Source organism: Hylobates moloch, unplaced genomic scaffold, assembly GCF_009828535.3.
Source record: "Hylobates moloch isolate HMO894 unplaced genomic scaffold, HMol_V3 SCAFFOLD_1, whole genome shotgun sequence".
Lineage (NCBI taxonomy): Eukaryota > Metazoa > Chordata > Mammalia > Primates > Hylobatidae > Hylobates > Hylobates moloch.
The window spans coordinates 44,726,436-44,750,975 of record NW_026652276.1 but is presented as its reverse complement, the minus strand read 5'-3'; the positions used below and the strand labels follow the sequence as shown (position 1 = coordinate 44,750,975).

The 24,540-nt window shown below is 41.7% G+C and overlaps 1 protein-coding gene across 1 annotated transcript in view; it reads right to left on the bottom strand.

Moving 5' to 3' along the window:
* Window positions 1-16,903: 16,903 nt before the first annotated feature.
* The window catches only part of RFTN2 (raftlin family member 2), a 101,288-nt gene continuing 93,651 nt past the window's right edge, over window positions 16,904-24,540 (bottom strand). Inside the window, exon 9 of the mRNA XM_032755063.2 lies at window positions 16,904-19,247. Coding sequence (XP_032610954.1) covers window positions 18,975-19,247 — 273 coding nt within the window. The 3' untranslated portion in view covers window positions 16,904-18,974. The remainder of the gene's footprint in view (window positions 19,248-24,540) is intronic.

Here is a 24,540-nt window from a genome sequence, read left to right as displayed (position 1 = left end):
GGCTTCTGAGCAGCTGGGGCTATAGGTGTGCATCACCATACCTGGCTAATTTTTGTATTTTTAGTAGAGATGGGGTTTCATCATACTGGTCAGGCTGGTCTTGAACTCTGACCTCAAGTGATCAGCCCGGCTCAACCTCCCAAAGTAGTGGGATTACAGGGGTGAGCCACAGTACCCGGCCTACTTTTTTATAGTACACAAAGCTTCATATCAAGTGTGAACACCTAATTAAGCAAAGAGAATACTAAATTTTCGTATTAACCTAAATTTGTAAACGATAAAAACATTGGCCAGGCGTGGTGGCTCATGCCTGTAATCCCGGCACTTTGGGAGGCCAAAGCCAGTGGATCACCTGAGGTCAGGAGTTCGAGACCAGCCTGACAAAATGAAACCCTGTCTCTACTAAAAATACAAAAATTAGCTGGGTGTGGTGATACGTACTTATAAACCCAGCTACTTGGGAGGCTGAGGTACAAGAATCACTTGAACCTGGGAGGTGGAGTTTGCAATGAGCTGAGATTGTGCCACTGCACTCCAGCCTGGGTGAGAGAGCAAGACTCCACCTCAAAAAAAGAAAAAAAATGGACACCCTGAACTTAAATCCATGAAGTATGTCAATTAAGTGATGATTCTAGGATTAACTGTGACATCAATATTTAAAAGTAGTAAACTGTTCATTTTTTCATAAGATCAGGATATTACGCTGGTCTGGATTTGTCTCATAAACCTTGTTAAAAGCAGTTTTTAATTCCATAAATAGTGTATTTATCTTATTTTTTGAGATGGAGTCTCACTCCTTTGTCACTCAGGCTGGAGTGCAGTCGTGTGATCTCGGCTCACTGCAACTTCCTCCTCCCAAGTTCAAGCGATTCTCCTGCCTCAGCCTTCCAAGTAGTTGGGACTACAGGCCTGCACCACCGCACCATCAGACTCGACTGATTTTTGTATTTTTAATAGAGACAGAGTTTCACCATTTTGGCCAGGCTGATCTCCAACTCCTGACCTCAGGTGATCCACCGGCCTTGGCCTCCCAAAGTGTTGGGATTAGAGGCATGAGCCACTGCGCCCAGCCAAATAGCATATTTATTATTTTATTTTGGGTGGACCTCATGAGAGCCACCTGTATCATATAACAAAAATATTTACTTAATTCTAGTTTATGTTACAGGTTATAGTATTATCTCTGCCTTCTTTTTGTATCAGGAACATGCTCATACAGTATGCTTTATGTAAAATAATTATCTGTATCCCTACAAGTATTTGCTGATATTAAATATTTTTGATGACTGGGCATAGTGGCTCACATCTGTAATCTCAGCATTTTGGGAGGCTAAGGCCAGAGGATTGCTTAAGGCCAGGAGTTTGAGCCAGCCTTTGCAATATAGTGAGATCCTAATTTTTGTCTATACAAAAAATTTAAAAAATTAACTGTGTATGGTGGTGCACACTGGTGGTCTCAGCTATTGGGGAGGCTGAGGCAGGGGTTTGGCAGGGATTACTTGAGCCCAGTGGTTTGAGGCCACAGTGAGCTATGGTTGTGCCACTGCACTCCAACCTGCGTGACAGAGTGAGACCTTGCCTCAAAAAATAAATATTTTTGGTTTTCCTTAGCATCAATGTCTACAAGAAACTGCTAGGTTTCTTTTAAAAAATGCCTTATTCCTTGTTTTAAAAGTAAGAGATTAAATCAAGAATAGGAGGATTCCGTAATCCCCCACTTCTCTCAGAGATAGATTGAGGGGAGTTGATAAAGGAACAAGGGAACTCCAGAGATGAGGAAATAATAGTGGGCATAGTCATTATGGTAATAGCAAATGAGATACCCCTTCACCCAATTCCAGTATTTCAGTAGGGTCTTTTTGACTTCTGAGAATAAGTCCCTAGTTACCTGCCCTGAAAGATGTCATTGTGTTTTTAAAACCAGATATGTATACATAGATAAATCATACACTTGCCTTGATTTTGGTAAAATTAAAACCACTTTTTAAATCTTTGGTGCATTTTAAAAATGTTTTATGAAACAGATGCAGACCTTGGATTCTGATTGTTGAAATACCATGTCAGTAATTGTATTAGTTTCCTATGGCTGTTATAGTAAACCACAAATTTAGTAGATTAAAACAATGTAAATGTATTCTGTCACACTTCCTGAGTTCAGAGCTCAAAATCAGCTTTACTGGGCCAAAATACAATTCCTGGTTCCTTCTAGAGGCCCCAGGGAAGAATTCTTTCCTTGCTTCTTTTAGCTTCTGGTGGCTGCCAGCATTCTTTGCCAGCATAATAATTCAAGTCCCTACTTCCATCATCACATTGCTTTTCTTTCTGTGATGGTATTTCCTTCTGACTTCCTCTTACAAGGACACTTGTGATTACATCATTGGGCCCACTTCGGTAATCTCCCAATCTCAAAATCCTTAAGTACTTTTGCAAAGTCCCTTTTGCCATGCAAAGTAACATACAAGTTTCAGGGATTAGGATGTGGACATTTTAAGGGCCTTTATTCAGTCTACACAGCAATCCTCTCAAATTCACATTTTTTTTTTTTCTTTTTTTAATACAGGGTTTTGCTGTGTCACCCAGGCTGAAGTGCAGTGGCGTGGTCTTGGCTAACTGCAGCCTCCACCTCCTGGGTTCAAGCGATTCTCCTGCCTCAGTCTCCCGAGTAGCTGGGATTACAGCCACCATGCCTGGCTAATTTTTGTATTTTCAGTAGAGATGGGGTTTCGTCGTATTGGCCAGGCTGGTCTCAAACTCCTGACCTCAAGTGATCCACCTGCCTCGGTCAAATTTACATTGTTAGGCTGGGCAGGCACGGTGGCTCATGCCTGTAATCCCAACACTTTGGGAGGCCAAGGCGGGTGGGTCACTTGAGGTCAGGAGTTCGAGACCAGCCTGGTCAACATGGCGAAACCCCCTTCTCTGTTAAAACAAAACAAAACACAAAAAATTAGTCGGGTGTGGTGGCACGCGCCTGTAATCCCAGCTACTCAGGAGGCAGAGGCAGGAGAATAGCTTGAACCTGGGAGACGGAGGTTGCAGTGAGCCGAGATCGTGCCACTGCACTCCAGCCTGGATGACAGAGCGAGACTCCGTCTCAAAACAAAACAAAACAAAAAAACACAAATTTACATTGTTAATCTCATAGTTCATGCTATGGACTTAATTTTTACTCCATAGTGGGACTTTTTATTTCCTGCCTGTTATCCACTTGTTCGTGCCTCCCAACCACATAGGTATCATTTAAGTCTCTGAAAAATTGAATTTGGGATCATTTTCTGCAGGTTACCATTTGCTACATCCTCCTTGTATTGACCCATTTGTATATAACTAAGTTCTTGGTATGATCTTTAAAAAAAATTTATTGTAAGAATACTTAACATGAGATCCACTCTCAACAAATGTTTGTACAATGCATTATTGTTGACCATAGATATAATGTTGTACAGCAGATCTCTAGAGTTTATTCATCTTGTTTGGCTTTTATGTGCATTGATTAGTAAGCTTTGATTCTATGTATTTGTCCATTTTATTTTATTTATTTTTTGAGACAGAGTTTTGCTCTTGTTGCCCAGGCTGGAGTGCAGTGGTATAATCTTGGCTCACTGCAACCTCTGCCTCCTGAGTTCAAGTGAGATCTCCTGCCTCAGCCTCCAGAGTAGCTGGGATTATGGGCATGTGCCACCACACCCAGCTAATTTTTCATTTTTAGTAGAGACGGGGTTTCACCATGTTGGCCAGGCTGGTGTCGAACTCCTGACCGCAAGTGATCCGCCCGCCTCAGCCTCCCAAAGTGCTGGGATTACAGGCATGAGCCACCTTGCCTGGCCGAATTTGACCATTTTAGATACTTCATCTAAGTGAATTCATACAGTATTTGTCTTTTTGTGATTGGCTTATTTCACTTAGCGTAATGTTCTCAAGGTCCATCTATCTTGTAGCATATTGGATAATTTCCTGTTTTGTTTTGTTGGTTTTTTGAGACAGGGTCCCATTCTGTCACCCAGGCTGGAGTGCAGTGTCAGTCACAGCTCATTGCAGTGTTGACCTCCTGGGCTCAAGCAATCCTCCCACCTCAGCCTCTTCAGCCTCAGCCTTCCCAGTAGCTGAGACCACAGCCTTGGCTAATTTTTTTTTTTTTGGAGACGGAGTCTGGCTCTGTCGCCCAGGCTGGAGTGCAGTGGCTCGATGTCTGCTCACTGCAAGCTCCGCCTCCTAGGTTCACGCCATTCTCCTGCCTCAGTCTCCCGAATAGCTGGGACTACAGGCGCCCGCCACCGCTCCCGGCTAATTTTTTTGTATTTTTAGTAGAGACAGGTTTTCACTGTGTTAGCCAGGATGGTCTCGATCTCCTGACCTCGTGATCCACCCGCTTCGGCCTCCCAAAGTGCTGGGATTACAGGCGCGAGCCACTGCGCCCGGCCTCGGCTAAGTTTTTAATTTTTTGTAAAGATGGGGCCTCACCATGTTGCCCAGGCTCATCTTGGACTGCTAGGCTCAAGCAATCCTCCCACCTTGGCCTCCCAGAGTGCTGTGCTGGCATTACAGGCGTGAGTCACCATGCCCAACCAAGAATTTCCTTTCTTAAAGGCTGAATAATATTCTATTGTATGTATATATCACATTTCTTTATTCATTGACAGATGAATAAAGCCAAACAACTTAAATGTTGTTTCTACACTTTGGCTATTGTGAATAGTCTGTAATGAATATATGAGTGTTAATATGTCTTCAAGATCCTGACTTCAGTTCTTTTGTATGCATATCCAGAAGTGGGATTATTAGAGCATATGGTAGTTCTATAATTTTCTGAGGAACCTCTGTACTGTTTTCCATAGAGGCCTTGCATTCCCACCAACAGCACCCAAGGGTTCCAATTTCTCCACATCCTACACAAAACTTTTGGTTTTTGATAACAACCATCCTGACAGGTGTGAGGTGATATCTTATTGTGTTTTTTTCCTTTCCTAAATTTTTTACATTTTAAATTTATTGTTAGAGACAAGGTCTCACTATGTTGCCCAGGCTGGTGTCAAACTCCTGAGCTCAAGTGATCCTCCCACCTCGGCCCCACAAAGTGCTGGGATTACAGGCATGAGCCACCGCACCCGGCCCTTACTGTGGTTTTGATTTGTGTTTCACTGATGACTAGACATTGAACATTTTTTCATATGCCTGTTGCCTATTTGTATGTCTTCTTTGAGAAATGTCTATTCAAGTCTTTAGCCCATTTTTAAATTGGGCTGTTAGTTATTTTACTATTTAGTTGTAGGAGTTCCTTACATATCTTCGAGATTAACCTCTTATTAGAGATATGTTTGTAAATATCTTCTCCCATTCCCTAGGCTACCTTTTTCACTGTTGATTTTTTCCTTTCCTGTGCAGGAACATTTTAGTTTGAGATAATCCCACTTGCTTTTTGTTTTTATTGCCTGTGTTTTGGTATCATATGCATGAAATTGCCACGACCAATGTCATGAAGGTTTTCCCCTATGTTTTCTTGTGGGAACTTTACGCTTTTCAGTCTTACTTTTAAATCTTTAATCCATTTTTAGTTGATTTTTGTGTATGGTGTAAGATAAGAGTCTGATTTCAATCTTTTGCACGTGGATATCCAGCTTTTCCAGCACCATGTATTGAAGAGACTATCTTTTCCCTTTTGTGTATTCTTGGCAACCTTGTTGAAGGTAAGTTAACTGCATATGCATGGATTTATTTCTGGACAATATGATCTTTTAGTTGATGCATAAAACCACATTGCTGATGTGGTTCGGCGATGTTGCTTGCCAGTTTATGAAAGACAGAGTTCAGGAGAGATGGAAGAAAATGAGGTGGAAGAATGTTTTCCAAGTCTTTTTGTACATTGAAAAACAAAAGAGAGAGTTTAAAACTGTAGATTCTTGGACTCCACCTTGGAAACTGCTTTGAGAATGGGAGGACTTGATTCTGGGTTTTTAAAGTTTCCCAGGTGACTCTGATATGCTACTAGTTCTGGAAATCACTGGGAAATTTAGGATATGAAGTTAAGTTTCATTTTAGCCAGATCCTATGATCCATCTCAACAGTAAATGATGAGATTCTCTAGTTAGACCCAAAAGTGCTTCTTGGGGCCAGAGTTTAACATTGTAGTCATTGTCTGAGTTGTGAGAGTAGGTTAGAGTTTGGGAGCTGCGTGAAATCTTTTCATGGATGAGAATACTCGGCATAGCAGCATACGGTACACTAAATAGTAGGATGTTTGGGGACTTCTAAAACCCCTGATTTACTCCCAGGGCATATCTTAATCACTACTGTGATTCTGGTTGATTATAAAACAGCCCCTTCTCCTGTTTACAATTCTAAATTGAAAATAGGCCAGTCGTCAACTGGCTAAAATCCCATCTGCCTTTAGCTTTCACTAGCTATTTTATAAGTATGCCAGAAACTTCACAATGTACCCATTCTTCCCCAGGGATTCCTACACTAACCTGATGATTTCTCTTTTTTTTTTTTTTTTTTGAGATGGAGTTTCACACTTGTTGCCCAGGCTGGAGTGCAATGGTGCCATCTTGGCTCACCGCAACCTCCATCTCCCGCGTTCAGGTGATTCTCCTGCTTCAGACTCCTGAGTAGCTGGGATTACAGGCATGCGCCACCATGCCTGGCTTATTTTTAGTAGAGATTGGGTTTCTCCATGTTGGTCAGGCTGGTCTCAAACTCGCGACCTCAGGTGATCCACCTGCCTTGGCCTCCCAAAGTGCTGGGATTACAAGAATGAGCCACCACACCCGGCCTTAACCTGATAATTTCTTCTTCTTCTTTTTTTTTTGAGATGGAGTCTCTCTCTGTCGCCTAGGCTGGAGTGCTGTGGTGCGATCTTGGCTCACTTCAACCTCTGCCTCCTGGGTTCAAGCGATTCTCCTGCCTCAGCCTCCCGAGTAGCTGGGACTACAGGCACCCGCCACCACGCCCGGCTCAGTTTTGTATTTTTAGTAGAGACAGGGTTTCACCATATTGGTCAGGTTGGTCTTGAACTCCTGACCTTGTGACCTGCCCGCCTCAACCTCTTGAAGTGCTGGGATTATAGGTGTGAGCCACTGCGCCTGGCCAACCTGATGATTTCTTAAATTGGATCCAAATGTTCTTCTTTAGTCAGAATTGCACATTGCAAAATGTTATCACTTGGTCCTTCTCTTATGCATCAAGTGATTTAATATAAAATACGAAATTTCAAATCATTACCCAGCAAAAATTCAGTCTATTAATCTAGATCCAGTTGAGTGACTAAATCAAGAAATTGTAAACTTAGTGCAGTGCCATTCTATTTCATGAATGTAATATATTTGCATCTGTCTTGACAGGTAAGTAAATGAAGCACTTTTTTTTTTGTTGCTTTTGAGACGGAGTTTCACTCTTGTTGCCCAGACTGGAGTGAAATGGTATGATCTCGGCTCACTGCAACTTCTGCCTGCTGGGTTCAAGTTATTCTCCTGCCTCAGCATCCCAAGTAGCTGGGATTACAGGCATGCACCAACACGCCTGGCTAATTTTTTGTATTTTTAGTAGAGACGGGGTTTATCCATGTTGGTCAGGCTGGTCTCGAATTCCCAACCTCAGGTGATCCACCTGCTTCGGCTTCCCAAAATGCTGGGATTCCAGGCATGAACCATCACACCCAGCCTGTAAATGAAGCACTTTAAAGATTGTATTCATCATCTTGGAAGCAAATTAGAAAACAAATTTTAGATAACAGCTATGTAAACGGCATAGCCTTCTAGAAGCTAGAACTGAGACTACTGGAGAAGAAATTTGATGTTTGTGACTTTGAAAGGAAAGGAGTACGTTATGCATAAGTGCATCTTTATGTTTTTAATTTCTCTCTAAGGAAATTTGGAATGTCTTAAAATTTACAGTTTTTTGTTTGTTTAATTGCTTATTTATTTTGAGACAGCGTCTTGCTCTGTTGCCCAGGTTGGAAGGAGTGGTGTGGTCTCAGTGCATTGCAACCTCCACCTCAGCCTCCTCAGTAGCTGGGACTACAGGCACACACCACCACGCCAGGCTTATTTTTTGTATTTTTAGTAAAGATAGGATTTCACCATATTGGCCGGGCTGATCTGGAACTCCTGAGCTCAAGTGATCCTCTCGCCTCGGCCTCTTGAGTGCTGGGATTACAGGTATGAGCCACTGCACCTGGCCTTAATTACTAATAATTAGCCTAATCTATTATACTGTATGAATGTCTCCTAGGGTGGAGGCTAGTTAGGTTTGTAGGCTTTTATTTTTGTTAGGTTTTAAAAGTAATAGTGGTCTCAGTAAACATATAGCTTTATCCTTTTAGGCATCTGAGATAATTGAGTTAAGAGACAATATATTCCCTTGTTCTGAGCCTCCTTTGAAGTATTAATGTAACATTGGATTTGAAATCATATTTAACTCATTTATGTTTTAATCTTTTTTTAAAATTATACTTTAAGTTCTAGGGTACATGTGCACAACATGCAGTTTTGTTACATATGTGTACATGTGCCATGTTGGTTTGCTGCACCCATTAATTAGTCATTTACATTAGGTATATTTCCTAATGCCATCCCTCCCCCATCCCCCACCCCACAACAGGCCCTGGGGTGTGATGTTCCCCACCCTGTGTCCAAGTGTTCTCATTATTCAATTCCCACCTATGAGTGAGAACATGTGGTGTTTGGTTTTCTGTCCTTGCGATAGTTTGCTCAGAATGATGGTTTTCAGCTTCATCCATGTCCCTACAAAGGACATGAACTCATCCTTTTTTATGCCTGCATAGTATTCCATGGTGTATATGTGCCACATTTTCTTAATCCAGTCTATCATTGATGGACATTTGGGTTGGTTCCAAGTCTTTGCTATTGTGAATAGTGCCGCAATAAACATACGCATGCATGGGTCTTTATAGTAGCATGATTTATAATCCTTTGAGTATATACCCAGTAATGGGATCACTGGGTCAAATGGTATTTCTAGTTCTAGATCGCCACACTGTCTTCCACAATGGTTGAACTAGTTTACACTCTCACCAACAGTGTAAAAGTGTCCCTATTTCTCCACATCCTCTTCAGCACCTGTTGTTTCCTGACTTTTTAATGATTGTCATTCTAACTGGTGTGAGATGGTATCTCATTGTGGTTTTGATTTGCATTTCTCTGATGGCCAGTGATGATGAACATTTTTTCATGTGTCTGTTGGCTGCATAAATGTCTTCTTTCGAGAAGTGTCTGTTCATATCCTTGGCCCACTTTTTGATGAGATTGTTTGATTTTTTCTTGTAAATTTGTAAGTTCTTTGTTGATTCTGGATATTAGCCCTTTGTCAGATGGGTAGATTACAAAAATTTTCTCCCATTCTGTAGGTTGCCTGTTCACTCTGATGGTAGTTTCTTTTGCTGTGCAGAAGCTCTTTAGTTTAATTAGATCCCATTTGTCAATTTTGGCTTTTGTTGCCATGGCTTTTGGTGTTAAAGTTGTGAAGTCCTTGCCCATGCCTATGTCCTAAATGGTATTGCCTAGGTTTTCTTCTAGGGTTTTTATGGTTTTAGGCCTAACATTTAAGTCTTTAATCCACCTTAAATTAATTTTTGTATAAGGTGTAAGGAAGGGATCCAGTTTCAGCATTCTACATATGGCTAGCAAGTTTTCCCAGCACCATTTATTAAATAGGAAATCCTTTTCCAATTTCTTGTTTTCATCAGGTTTGTCAAAGATCAGATAGTTGTAGATGTGTGGTGTTATTTCTGAGGCCTCTGTTCTGTTCCATTGACTTATATATCTGTTTTGATACCAGTACCATGCTGTTTTGGTTACTGTAGCCTTGTAGTATAGTTGAAGTCAGGTAGCGTGATGCCTCCAGCTTTGTTCTTTTTGCTTAGGATTGTCTTGGCCATGCAGACTCTTTTTTTGTTCCATATGGCATTTAAAATAGTTTTTTCTGAGTCTGTGGAGCAAGTCATTGGTAGCTTGATGGGGATGGCATTGAATCTATAAATTACCTTGGGCAGTATGGCCATTTTCACTGTATTGATTCTTCCTATCCATGAGCATGGAATATTCTTCCATTTGTTTGTGTACTCTTTTATTTCGTTGAGCAGTGGTTTGTAGTTCTCCTTGAAGAGGTCCTTCCCATCCCGTGTAAGTTGGATTCTTAGGTATTTTATTCTCTTTGTAGCAATTGTGAATGGGAGTTCACTCATGATTTGGCTCTTCGTTTGTCTGTTATTGGCGTATAGGAATGCTTGTGATTTTTGCACATTGATTTTGTATCCTGAGACTTTTCTAAAGCTGCTTATCAGCTTAAGGAGATTTTGGGCTGAGACGATGGGGTTTTCTAAATATAAAATCATGTCATCTGCAAACAGGGACAATTTGACTTCCTCTTTTCCTAATCGAATATCCTTTATTTCTTTCTCCTACCTGATTGCCCTGGCCAGAACTTCCAACACTATGTTGAATAGGAGTGGTGAGAGAGGGCATCCCTGTCTTGTGCCAGTTTTCAAAGGGAATGCTTCCAGTTTTTACCCATTCAGTATGATATTGGCTGTGTGTTTGTCATAAATAACTCTTATTATTTTGAGATACGTCCCATCAATACCTAGTTTATTGAGAGTTTTTAGAATGAACGGCTGTTGAATTTTGTCGAAGGCCTTTTCTGCATCTATTGAGATAATCATGTGGTTTTTGTTCTGTTTACATGATGGTTACGTTTATTGATTTGCTTATGTTGAACCAGCCTTGCATCCCAGGATTTAGCCAACTTGATCTTGGTGGATAAACTTTTTGATGTGCTGCTGGATTTGGTTTGCCAGTATTTTACTGAGGATTTTTGCATCGATGTTCATCAGGGATATTGGTCTAAAATTCTCTTTTTTTGTTGTGTCTCTGCCAGGCTTTGGTATCAGGATGATGCTGGCCTCATAAAATGAGTTAGGGAGGATTCCATCTTTTTCTATTGATTGGAATAGTTTCAGAAGGAATAGTACCAGCTCCTCTTTGTACCTCTGGTAGAATTTGGCTGTGAATCCATCTCGTCCTGGACTTTCTTTGGTTGGTAGGCTATTAATTATTGCCTCAATTTCTGAGCCTATTATTGGTCTATTCATGGATTCAACTTCTTCCTGGTTTAGTCTTGGGAGGGTGTATGTGTCCAGGAATTTATCCATTTCTTCTAGATTTTCTAGTTTATTTGCATAGAGGTGTTTATAGTATTCTCCAATGGTAGTTTGTATTTCTGTGGGATTGTTGGAGATATCCCCTTTATCATTTTTTATTGTGTCTATTTGATTCTTCTCTCTTTTCTTCTTTATTAGTCTTGCTAGGAGTCTATCTATTTTGTTGATCTTATCAAAAAATCTGCTCCTGGATTCATTGATTTTTTGAAGGATTTTTTGTGTCACTGTCTCCTTCAATTCTGCTCTAATCTTAGTTATTTCTTGCCTTCTGCTAGCTTTTGAATTTGTTTTATCTTGCTTCTCTAGTTCTTTTAATTATGATGTTAGGGTGTCAATTTTAGATCTTTCCTGCTTTCTCTTGTGGGCATTTAGTGCTATAAATTTCCCTCTACATACTGCTTTAAATGTGTCCCAGAGATTCTGGTATGTTGTGTCTTTGTTCTCATTGGTTTCAAAGAGCATCTTTATTTCTGCTTTCATTTTGTTATTTACCCAGTAGTCATTCAGGAGCAGGTTGTTCGGTTTCCATATAGTTGTGCGGTTTTGAGTGAGTTTCTTAATCCTGAGTTCTAATTTGATTGCACTGTGGTCTGAGAGAGTTTGTTATAATTTCTGTTCTTTTACATTTGCTGAGGAGTGCTTTACTTCCAACTATGTGGTCAATTTTGGAATAAGTGCGATGTGGTGCTGAGAAGAATGTATATTCTGTTGACTTTGGGTGGAGAGTTCTGTAGATGTCTATTAGGTCTGCTTGGTGCAGAGCTGAGTTTAAGTCCTGGATATCCTTGTTAACATTCTGTCTCATTGATCTGTCTAATATTGACAGTGGGGTGTTAAAGTCTCCCATTATTATTGTGTGGGAGTCTAAGTCTCTTTGTAGGTCTCTAAGGACTTGCTTTATGAATCCGGGTGCTCCTGTATTGGGTGCGTGTATATTTAGGACAGTTAGCTCTTCTTGTTGCATTGATCCCTTTACCGTTATGTAATTTCCTTCTTCGTCTTTTTTGATCTTTGTTGGTTTAAAGTCTGTTTTATCAGAGACTAGGATTGCAACCCCTGCTTTTTTTTGTTTCCCATTTGCTTGGTAGATCTTCCTCCGTCCCTTTGTTTTGAGTCTATGTGTGTCTCTGCACGTGAGATATGTCTCCTAAATACAGCACACTGATGGGTCTTAACTGTTTATCCAATTTGCCAGTCTGTGTCTTTTAATTGGGGCATTTAGCCTATTTACATTTAAGGTTAATATTGTTATGAGTGAATTTGACCTTTTTTTTTTTTGAGATGGAGTCTCGCTCTGTCACCAGGCTGGAGTGCAGTGGCACAATCTCGGCTCACTGCAACCTCCGCCTCCCAGGTTCAAGCAATTCTCCTGCCTCAGCCTCCTGAGTAGCTGGGACTACAGGTACATGCCACCATGCCCAGCTAATTTTTGTATTTTTTAGTAGGGATGGGGTTTCACCATGTTGGCTAGGATGGTCTTTATCTCTTGACCTTGTGATCCACCCTCCTTGGCCTCCCAAAGTGTTGGGATTACAGGCGTGAGCCACCGCGCCCAGTTGAATTTGATCTTGTCATTATGATGTTAGCTGGCTATAAATTGACTGATACCTGGCCGGGCACAGTGGCTCACACCTGTAATCCTAGCACGGAAATAAAAAATTGTGTACCCCAAATATCTGAAACAGGTCTCAGTCAATTTATTTATTTATTTATTTGTTTGTTTATTTATTTATTTATTTATTTTTGAGATGGAGTCTCGCTCTGTAGCGCAGGCTGGAGTGCAATGGTGCAATCTCAGCTTATTGCAACATCTGCCTCCTGAGTTCAAGTGATTCTACTACCTCAGCCTCTCGAGTAGCTGGGATTAAAGGCATGCACAACCATGCCTGGCTAATTTTTGTATTTTTAATAGAGACACGGTTTCACCATGTTGGCCAGGCTGGTCTTGAACTCCTGACCTCAAGGGATGCACCTGCCTTGGCCTCCCAAAGTGCTAAGATTACAGGTGTGAGCCACTGCGCCTGGCCAGGTCTCAGTCAATTTATAAAGTGTATTTTGCCAAGGTTAAAGACTTGACTGTGACCCAGCCTCAGGAGGTCCTAATGACATGTGCCCAAGGTGGTGGGGGCACAGCTTTGTTTTAAACATTTTAGGGAGACATACCAATCAATATATGTAAGATGTACATTGTTTCGGTCTGGAAAGGTGGTTCAGGGGAGAGGGCTTCCAGGTCATAGGTGGATAAGAGGCAAACAGTTGCATTGTTTTTTTGTTTGTTTGTTTTTTTGTTTTGAGATGTAGTCTTGCTCTGTTGCCCAGGCTGGAGTGCAGTGGCGTGATTTCGGCTCACTGCAATCTCTGCCTCCTGGGCTCAAGTGATTCTCCTGCCTCAGCTTCCTGAGCAGCTGGGACTACAGGCGCGTGCCACCACACATGGCTAATTTTTTGTATTTTTAGTAGAGATGGGGTTCCACCTTGTTGGTCAGGATGGTCTCGATCTCCTGACCTCATGATCCACCCGCCTTGGCCTCCCCAAGTGCTGGGATTACAGGCGTGAGCCATTGTGCTCAGCCAGAAATTTAAAAATTTGATGAAGTCCAATTCTGGATATTTTTTTGGAGATGGGTGGGTGGTGGGACAGGGTCTCGCTGTGTTGCCCATGCTGGAGTGCAGTAGTGCAATCTTGGCTCCCTGCAACTTCCACCTCCTGGGCTCAAGTGATTCTCCCACCTCAGCCTCCTGAGTAGCTGGGCCCATAGGCACCAGCCACCATGCCCAGCTAAATTTTGTATTTTTTGTAGAACAAAAGTCTGGAACTCCTGGCCTCACGTGATCTGTCCTCCTCAGCCTTCCAAAGTGCTGAGATTACAGGTGTGAGTGACTGTGCCTGGCCTCCAGATATCTTTTGAAATAAACTCCTTTATTGGGCTGGGTTCGGTGGTTCATGCCTGTAATCCCAGCACTTTGGGAGGCCAAGGCAGGAGGGATTGCTTGAGCCCAGGAGTTCGAGACCAGCCTGGGCAACATGGTGAAACCCTGTCTCTACAAAAAACACAAAAATTAGCCGGGTGTGGTGGCATATGCCTGTAGTCCCAGCTACTTGGGAGGCTGAGGTAGGAGGATTGCTTGAGCCCAGGATGATTGAGGCTGCAATGAGCTATGATAACACCACTGCACTCCAGCCTGGGTGACAGAGTGAGACCGTCTCAAAAAAACAAAAAATAGCAAAAACCAAAAACCCACAAAAGACCAAAACAACAAAAAACTCCTTTATTGCTAAATAAGCCAAGTTAAGTTCTGTTGCTTACAGGTAATAATGTGGCTTACATAAGCCTCAAAAACTCACCTTGGCTGGGCGTGGTGGCCCACGCCTGTAATCCCAGCACTTTGGGAGGTCGAGGTGGGTGGATCACTTGAGGCCAGGAGTTCAAGACCAGCCTGGCCAACATGGTGAAACCCTACTTGACTAAAAATAGAAAAATTAGCTGGGTGTGGTGGTGTGCACCTGTAGTCCCAGCTACATGGGAGGCTGAGGTGGGAGAATTTTGCTTGAACCCAGGAGGCAGAGGCTGCAGTGAGCCGAGATCACGCCACTGCACTCCAGCCTGGGCAACAGAGTGTGACTCTGTCTCAAACAAACAAAAACAAACAAACAAACAAACAAAAAACTCACCTTGATACTTATACATTTATCTTACACATAAATGATTCATTTATTCCCTCTATTGATTTAATTACTTGGTATTTTTACATACAATAATTTGAATGCTCAAAACATGTTTAGAACCCATTTCTTTTGCAGTCGTCTTCACCAAAACTTTATGAACCTCACCAAAACTGAGGCTCATCATTTTACAGTTTTGCCTAATTTTCTGCCTCAAACACCATCTCAGAACTTAAACATCTGACAGACCTGGTTCTGCAAACTTTGCACTATTGCACAAATAAAATTCATTCTCAAGGGTTGATAGATTACCAGCAAATGTTATTTAAATTAGTATGTTACAAGTTCTGATGAGTAACATTTAGCTAGTTTTTCTATGTATCCACTAGTACATTTTTATATAAAGTGTGCTTAGTTATATACTATCCCCATTGTTAGCAATTTCACTTCATTTGATTCTCTATCTGAATTTACACTTTCCATACAGTACTATTCTGAGGCTCTGAAGACTCAAGAGAAAGAAATCCTCTTTAGCCATATGGGGAGGGAAAGAGCCACAGTCCTTCTAGCCAAGAAGGAATGGTGGTGAGGAATCAATAACAGGCAAGGGTGGGAAAACGGGACAGCTCTTCCGGCACTCCAGAATGAAAGAAATGAAAATGCATCTGTTACATTTATATTCAAATATATAAACACCTGCTCCTGATAACACAAGTGATTTGGAGATAGTTGTGATTTGAATAGACTGTAGCTCTGTCTCCTGCTTCTCCTCATCCTGAAAGCCCTAGAATCTCTCAAAGAGGGTGACCTTTCCTTTTCTCTTTTACTGAAATGAATTGTAGTGACACTGATAGAGCTGATTTCCCTGGTGATTAGGTAAGTGTTAAATGTGTCCATGAAAGATAACAAGGTGATATTCAATCCAAAGGGGATGGAATTAACACTTGGTTATTGAAAACAAAGATGAAAATGCCATAGATACTTCACCAAGGGGAATGGCAAATCTTCACCCGACATCTGGGATCTTGATACCTTTCATTATAACTTACAGGTTTTAAAAATTCACATGCCAGAGCCCCTAAGGAAATCCATAGTGTTATAAAAAGAACTGAATACACAACTGGCAGATAATAAGATTAGAGATATTTAATTCTTTTTTTTTTTTTTTTTTTTTTTTTTTTTTTTTTTTTTGAGAGGGAGTCTTGCTCTGTCGCCCAGGCTGGAGTGCAGTGGCGTGATCTCGGCTCACTGCAACCTCCGCATCCCGGGTTCACGCCATTCTCCTGCCTCAGCCTCTCCGAGTAGCTGGGACTACAGGCGCCCGCCACCACGCCCGGCTAATTTTTTGTATTTTTGGTAGAGACGGGGTTTCACCGTGGTCTCGATCTCCTGACCTCGTGATCCGCCCGCCTCGGCCTCCCAAAGTGCTGGGATTACAAGCATGAGCCACCGCGCCCGGCCAGAGATATTTAACTCTTTAGGCATGGAGAGCCGAAGTGTTGTCCCTTTTTTTTTTTTTTTTAAAAAGAATAGGCTCATATTTAAAATGCTCTAGAACAACTTGGTCATAAATTATTCACTATCATACAAATTCATCACATAACTTAAGGGTAATTGTTGGAGCAAATGCTTCTAAAACAAGTTTTGAGGATATGACAGACTAGTAAGTTTATTTTAATAAAAGTTATTTTAATAAGAAGAAATAACTCAGATTAAAAATAAGCCGAGAGGGGAGGGGAGAAAAAAATAAACTGAGAAAATATGCTTACACAAATTTTTTAAAAAAGCGATTGCTTGGCTGGGTGCAGTGGCTCACGCCTGTAATCCCAGCACATTGGGAGGCCAAGGTGGGTGTATTGCTTGAAGCCAGGAGTTTGAGACCAGCCTGGCCAACATGGTGAAACCCCATCTCTACTAAAATTACAAAAATTAGCTAGGCATGGTGGTGCAGGCCTGTAATCCCTGCTACTCAGGAGGCTGAGGCAGGAGAGTCACTTGAACCTGGGAGGCAGAGGTTGCAGTGAGCCGAGATTGCAGCCTGGGCAACAGAGTGAGACTCTGTCTCAAAAAAAAAAAAAAAAAGTTATTGCTGTATTTCTGAGTTTTTTCTTAGTCAAATATAAATTTCTATCTCTGTTTTTAATTTACTACTTCCAATCCCCTGTATATATGGACTGAATGATAAAGGAGTCTCTACCTCTTGTAGACCCTGGAATTGGGAAAAATGGATTTTCTGATTTGTTCTTTGTGCTTCCTAACTTCATTACATTTTGCGGACTCCGGAAGCAGTGATTGTTTCTACCAAAAATCCATTAACTCTTGATTATGGAACTCAAGTCCATCTAAAAGTCAAAACAAAAACCATTTCTGCAAATATTGTTGACAGCTATTGCTATAGAGTAAGACTGAGCAGAATATTCTTAAATTCCTTTATACTGTACTTCTGGATGATAAAAGTGGAATAATTCCTGTTAATTTTATCAGCAATTAATGGAGATTGACTTAGTTTAGATACACTATATAATTGATAACATGTAATACATATCTGTTATATGTATAAAACATATTATATGAGGGCCAGGCATGGTGGCTCACGCCTGTAATCCCAGCACTTTGGGAGGACGAGGCAGGCAGATCACGAGGTCAAGAGATCGAGACCATCCTGGCCAACATGGTGAAACCCCATCTCTACTAAAAATACAAAAATTAGCTGGGCGTGGTGGCTCACACTGCCTGTAGTTCTAGCTAATCTGGAGGCTGAGGCAGGAGAATCGCTTGAACCCAGGAGGTGGAGGTTGCAGTGAGCTGAGACTGTGCCACTGCATTCCAGCCTGGGTGACAGAGTGAGACTCCATTTCAGAAAAAGCCACAAAAAACCCCCAAACCAAACATATTATATGAATATTTGTGTTCAATAAAACAATAATCCAATAAAAATGATGTTTTATTATTAAAATGATCTTACAATGTCAACATCAATGTTAATAAAAATATATAATAGGCTGAATTCATCAGTGATAGAGTAAGCTGTAATTCACTTGAAGGTTCCATCTTTCAAAGTAAGCCTTTCATAGATAAATGAAAATCCTCTATTTTGTAGAATTTTAAAGATTGTTAAAGACTGGGTCAGGGCAGAGCCACCTCTGTTAGATGGAGAAAGAAAAGCAAGATGAAACAAAATAGGTTGTCATACACATCGCATGTGCTATGAGCAACTTTCTACTCCTGCCGGACTGAAAATTCTAGGTTTCAACATTCTTCAGGATTTAGCAAGTCAAAATAAAAGCAGAATTCAAATCTAGACAGATGTAAAAGACTTCAGTTTCAACTTGAAGTTGATGTTTTTTCTCTTCATAGTATTTGGACTTTAAAATAAAAAAAATTAAATCTTATTCTCTACTAAGGTATTTATGTATTGAGATTATGGGTTCTTTTCATATTGAATTTTAAGAGATGCTGCTTTGCTGTCTGCATTTTTAGGGTTTTAGGAGCAACAATATTTATGTGCAATGGATCAGTACAGGGTTGGTGACATGGTGACCCTTTAAAAGCAAGGATATATAAAAAAGATTTTTTTCAAAAAATATTTTAACACATAGGGGCTTGCTTTGTATATACATGCTATAGTTAAAGACAAAATGTGGATTAATTATTATATTTTGGAAATAGATGTTTATTTTCACTAATTAGCTGTGTGTGTGTATGAGAGAGAGAGGAAAAAAAGAAAGAGAGAGATTATTTTTCAGCTTAAATAAGACTGTAACTTCCTGAGAACTCTCTCTAATTAGGTATAATACTGATTGAGATATTCAGTCTCCTTACCAGGAATTGTAAGAAAGTCTACTTTGTACATTCATGAGAAGCTGAAATAGAATATTGTGTAATAACTGAATGGAACATCTGTTTAACCAGATGTTTTAGTTGAGAGAAGTGTAAACATGATTCTAAATGTATAAATATGTTGGTTATTCTTCCTTGTCTGGGAGGTTGTGCCAAAGTTTACATAGATTAGAGGAAAGGCTGAGTCTTGAAAAATTCAAAAATATTACATAAATGCAGAGAAAGTAATACAATAAGGTCAGTTGGCAATGATTTTAACAATTATTTACAGGGCCTTCCTTTGCTTCACCTCATGGCTCACATACAAGTGACCTGAGTCACTCCATCTTCCTGATCAAACTGTCCGTCGTCTAATTCCCGGAGGACGCTGTCACTGCTGCTGAACCCAGAGAAGCTGTTGTGCTGTGCCAGCCTTCCCTCCTTTGTCCAGCATTCCTGGGAGGGAGAAAGGCGGCACTCCTCAGGCGGGTGTCTGCTCTCTGCAGGTTGTGACGCGGTTGTGTCTAATCCGATGCTCCTACTAGTGGCTTTGTTCTTGTCTTCACCTTTTATGTGGCGGCTGGCTTTCTTCTGAAACACAAGACATTGGCGACCAGGAGAGTTAAAAAGATGGGTGTTTCCTGTCCCTCTGGTCTAGCACATGCTACCTTTCTGCCTCCAGGAATCTCCTTCTCCCCAGCTCTTCAAAATCCTGCTCATCTTCAATGATCAGCTCAGAGCCACCTCCACATTCCCCTCTCCACCCAAATACAAATGAACTCCCTTCTCCCATTTTGTAACTTTTTGTAGGTTCCTCGCACATCATTCTTATTGGCGGGTATGTTATGTACACATCTCGGTCCTCAGTGACATCTCTAAGGAAGGAAATTTGTTGAAATCATACTTTGGGAGAACAAAGCAAGGTATAAATACCAATATATTTTTCTTCTTAGTGTTAGTTGGGATCTATAGAGCAGAAAATGTGCTTTGATGGCCACCTTACACCCATGTCATGTAGGCACAGGCTGCACAGAAGAGTCACAATGATATGGTTTGGCTGTGTCCTCACCCAAATCTCATCTTGAATTATAACTCCCATATTTCCCATGTGTTGTGGGAGGGGCCCGGTGGGAGGTAGTTGAATCATGGGGGTGGGTCTTATCTCATGAATAAGTATCATAAGATCTGACGGTTTTATAAAGGGGAGTTCCCTTGCACATGCTCTCTCTTGCCTGCCACCATGTGAGACATGATTTTGCTCCTCATTTGCCTTCTGCCGTGCTTGTGAGGCCTCCCCACATGGAACTGTGAGTCAATTAAACCTCTTTCCTTTGTAAACTACACAGTCTCGGGTATGTCTTTATTAGCAGGATGAGAACAGATTAATACAGTAAATTGGTACTAGTAGAGTGGTGGGGGGGTGCTATAAAAATACCAAAAAATGTAGAAGCGACTGGAACTGGGTAACATGCAGAGGTTGGAACAGTTTGAAGGGCTCAGAAGAGGACAGGAAAATGTGGGAAAGTTTGGAACTTCCTAGAGACTTATTGAATGGCTTTGACCAAAACACTTATAGTGATATGGACAGTGAAGTCCAGGTTGAGATGATTTCAGATGGAGATGAGGAAATTGTTGGGAACTGGAGCAAAGGTGTCTCCCGCTATGTTTTAGCAAAGAGACTGGTGGCATTTTGCCCTTGCCTTCAAGATTTGTGGAACTTTGAACTTGAGAAAGATGATTTAGGGCATCTGGCAGAAAAAATTTCTAAGCAGCAAAGCATTAAATAGGTAATTTGGGTACTGTTAAAAACATTCAGTTTTATGTATTCACAAAGATATGGTCTGGAACTGGAACTTATATTTACATTTGCAGACTGATGATACCATAGAAAAGAAAAACCAATTTTCTGAGAAGAAATTTAAGCTGGCTGCAGAAATTTGCATAAGTAACAAGGAGCCAAATGTTAATTGCCAAGACAATGGAGAAAATGTCTCCAGGGCATTTCATGGCAGCCCCTCCCATCACAAGCCTGGAGGCCTAGGAGGAAAAAATGTTTCTGTGGGCCAGACCTAGGGCCTTGCTGCTTTGTGCAATCTTGGGACTGGGTGCCCTGCGTCCCAGCTGTGGCTATATGTGGCCAACGTAGAGCTCAAGCTGTTTTTTCAGAGGGTGCAAGCCCCAAGGCTTGGTGGCTCACACGTTGTGTTGGGCCTGTGGGTACACAGAAGTCAGGAAATGGGGTTCGGGAACCTCTGCCTGGATTTCAGAGGATGTATGGAAACACCTGGATGTCCAGGTAGAGGTGTGCTGCAGGGATGGAGCCCTAATGGAGAACCTTGCTAGGGCAGTGTGGAAGGGAATTGGGGGTGGAAACTCCCACATGGAGACCCCACTGGGACAATGCCTAGTGCAGCTGTGAGAAGAGGGCCACCATCTTCCAGACCCCAGAATGGTAGATCCACTGACAGCTTGAACCGTGCACCTGGAAAAGCCTCAGACACTCAGTGCCAGCCTATGAAAGCAGCCAGGAGGGGTCTGTACCCTGCAAAGCCACAGGGGCAGAGCTGCCCAAGGCCATGGGAACCCATCTCTTCCATCAGTGTGACCTGGATGTTAGACAGGGAGTCAAAGGAGGTAATTTTAGAGCTTTAAGATTTGATTGCCCCACTTGATTTTGGACTTGCATGGGGCCCGTAACCCCATCATTTTGGCCAATTTCTCCCATTTGGAATGGATGTATTTACCCAATGCCTGTACCCCCACTGTGTCCAGGAAGTAACTAACCTGCTTTTGATTTTACAGGGTCATAGGCAGAAGGGACTTGCCTTGTCTCAGATGAGACGTTGAACTGTGGACTTTTGAGCTAATGCTGAAATTAGTTAAGACTTTTGGCCGGGCACAGTGGCTTACACCTGTAATCCCAGCACTTTGGGAGGCTGAGATGGGAGGAACACTTGAGGTCAGGAGTTTCAGACCAGCCTGACCAACATGGCGAAACCTCATCTCTACTAAAAATACAAAAATTAGTTGAGTGTGGTGGCACACGCCTGTAATCCCAGCTACTTGGGAGGCTGAAGCAGGAGAATCACTTGAATCTGGGAGGTGGAGGTTGCAGTGAGCCAAGATCACACCATTGCACTCTAGCTTGGGCAACAAGAGAAAGACTCCATCTCAAAAACAAACAAACAAACAAAAAACAACTTTGGGGAACTGTTGGGTAGGCATGATTGGTTTTGAAACGTGAGGACGTGAGATTTGGGAGGAGCTGGGGCAGAATGATATGGTTTGGCTGTGTCCTCACCCAAATCTCATCTTGAATTGTAGCTCCCATAATTCCCAAGTGTTGTGGGAGGGACCCAGTGGGAGGTAACTGAATCATGGGGGTGGGTCTTTCCTGTGCTGTTCTTGTAATAGTGAATAAGTCTCATTAGATCTGATGGTTTTATAAAGGGCTGTTCCCCTGCACATGCTGTCTTGCCTGCCGCCATGTAAGACATGACTTTGCTCCTCATTCACCTTCCACCATGGTTGTGAGGCCTCCCTAACCACGTGCAACTGTGAGTGTATTAAACATCTTTCCTTTAAAAATTACCCAGTCTTGGGTATGTCTTTATTAGCAGCGTGAGAACAGACTAATATACACGGATAATTCAGACTGAGTTTATTTTGAGCGAGTGTTAGAATGTCTTCAAGGGTGAAGTGGACCCTTTCCTTGTCCTGCTGCAAACTGCTTCTGCCTGACACAGTATAAGTGCTCAACAATTCAATCCAGCTTATTCAAACTCTCTGATCAATGGTGGATGTTTTTGCTAATAAATATTTACTGAGGGCAGAGAATGTTCTTGGTTCAGTCCAGAATAAAGGGGACATGGTCTCTGCCCAGGCAACTTAAGTCAAAATAAGGTATCTAGCTGGGCAAAGTGGCATGAGCCTGTAGTCCCAGCTACTCATGAGGCTGAAATGGGAGGATTACTTGGGCCTGGGAGTTCGAGGCTAGCTTAGGCAACATGGCGAGACCTCAGGTAATAGATATATATTATATAATTTCATATATATAATATATATATGAAAAAAATAAGATAGCTAAGTCAAAAAAGCGAAAGCACAACAAGGAGAATTAGCTGCTTAACTTTGATGTTCAGGATCCTGATGAGATTTCATTATAAGAGCCTTTTTTGTTGTTGTTGTTGAGACAAGAGTCTTGCTCTGTTGCCCAGGCTGGAGTGCAATCTCAGCACACTGTAGCTTCTCCCTCCCGGGTTCCAGCAGTTCTCCCACCTCAGCCTCCTGAGTAGCTGGGACTCCAGGCATGTGCCACCTTGCCAGCTAATTTTTGTATTATTAGTAGAGATGGGGTTTCAACATGTTGGCCAGGCTGGTCTTGAACTCCTGACCTCAGCGTTTTGCCCACCTCTGCCCCCCAAAGTGCCGGGATTACTGGTGTGAGCCACTGTGTCTGGCCCTTAAGAGCTTATTTAATACTGATAACATGGCAGATATTGGAGAATATGATCATATCCTCCTAGGCACATAAAACTGAATATAGATTTAAAGGTACATTTAAAAATCACAGTAATTTCCCAGTTTACAAAGAGCTCATTTACTGAAAATTCATTTATATGTTATTTGGGAACTAGGGTTGCATTTTTCCTAAATGTAAGAGGTGAAATTATAAAATTCTTAGAAAAATTGTAGAAATCAGATACCCAGGCTAATCTTACCGAAGTTTGTTAACGATTCGTCTGTTGAAATGCAGTGCATAAAATAACTGGGTATTTTCTACTGGTTTTTACAGCAAATATACAAAGCAAACAAACAGCTTTATTAAAGTGGATTTTGTGAGCTACTGTGGAATGTAATACCGTTTATGACACTGTTTGTACAGGAAGATGCAGCCCCAGGGGGTTGCATAGAAAGGAGTTTATTGGCAGCTCAGAGGCAGCTCATCTTTTTCTTGGCCAAGTTACCGGAGTTGGGCAAGTTTAAGGGAAAAAGTTGTGAAAGGAAAATAAACTTGGGGAGCCAAAATTACCAAGCTAAAAGGAAAAGTCAAGCTGAGAATGGCTTCAGGCAAACCTGCCTCCCATTCTATTCATTCACCCCTCTGCTCACTGAGATAAAAGGATATCCGATTGGCTCTTTTGGAGAAGCTAATGGAAACTCAAAATAATGCAGCCACTTTTCTCTTATCTACCCCTCCCCATCTGGAGTTGTCCTGCCTTTAGTCCCATCTTTCTGGATGGAACCGAAGTTCATCTTACATATGTTGATTGATATCTCATGTCTCCCTAAAATGTATAAAACAAAACTGTGCTCTGACAACCTTGGGCACCTGTCATCAGGACCTCCTGAGGCTGGTCATGGGAGTGTGTCCTTAAGCTTGGCAAAATAAACTTTCTAAATTTACTGAGACCTATCTCATATATTCGGGGTTCACAAAGTCTACCGTAGGTCATTCCTCAACAAAGGCCCACCTTTGTGGCCCCAAGTTAGACACAGTTTGGTTGTTGTCGCGTTTTCCATTGGCACCCTTGCATTCATCAAATGCAAATATCAGCTCTTCAGTTCTTTTCCTGTTTATTCCTATTCACCAAATTTATTGAAATTAATATATGTGGTGGAACCTGACAGATTTACTCTCAGAAAAGGTACAAAATTTGAGAATGGCACTGTCTTCCCTGCACTGGGGCATTGGTCAGCAAGGATGCAGTCTTTTGGCTTCAGATGCGGCTGATGAACACTGCCAGACTGAGCTCCTTTCTCAAGCCTGGCCAGTGGCTATCTTTCCCACATGCATAACGAATGCATTCACTCTTTTTTTTTGAGACAGAATTTCTCTCTGTCACCCAGGCTGGAGTGCAGTAGCACAATCTCCACTCACTGT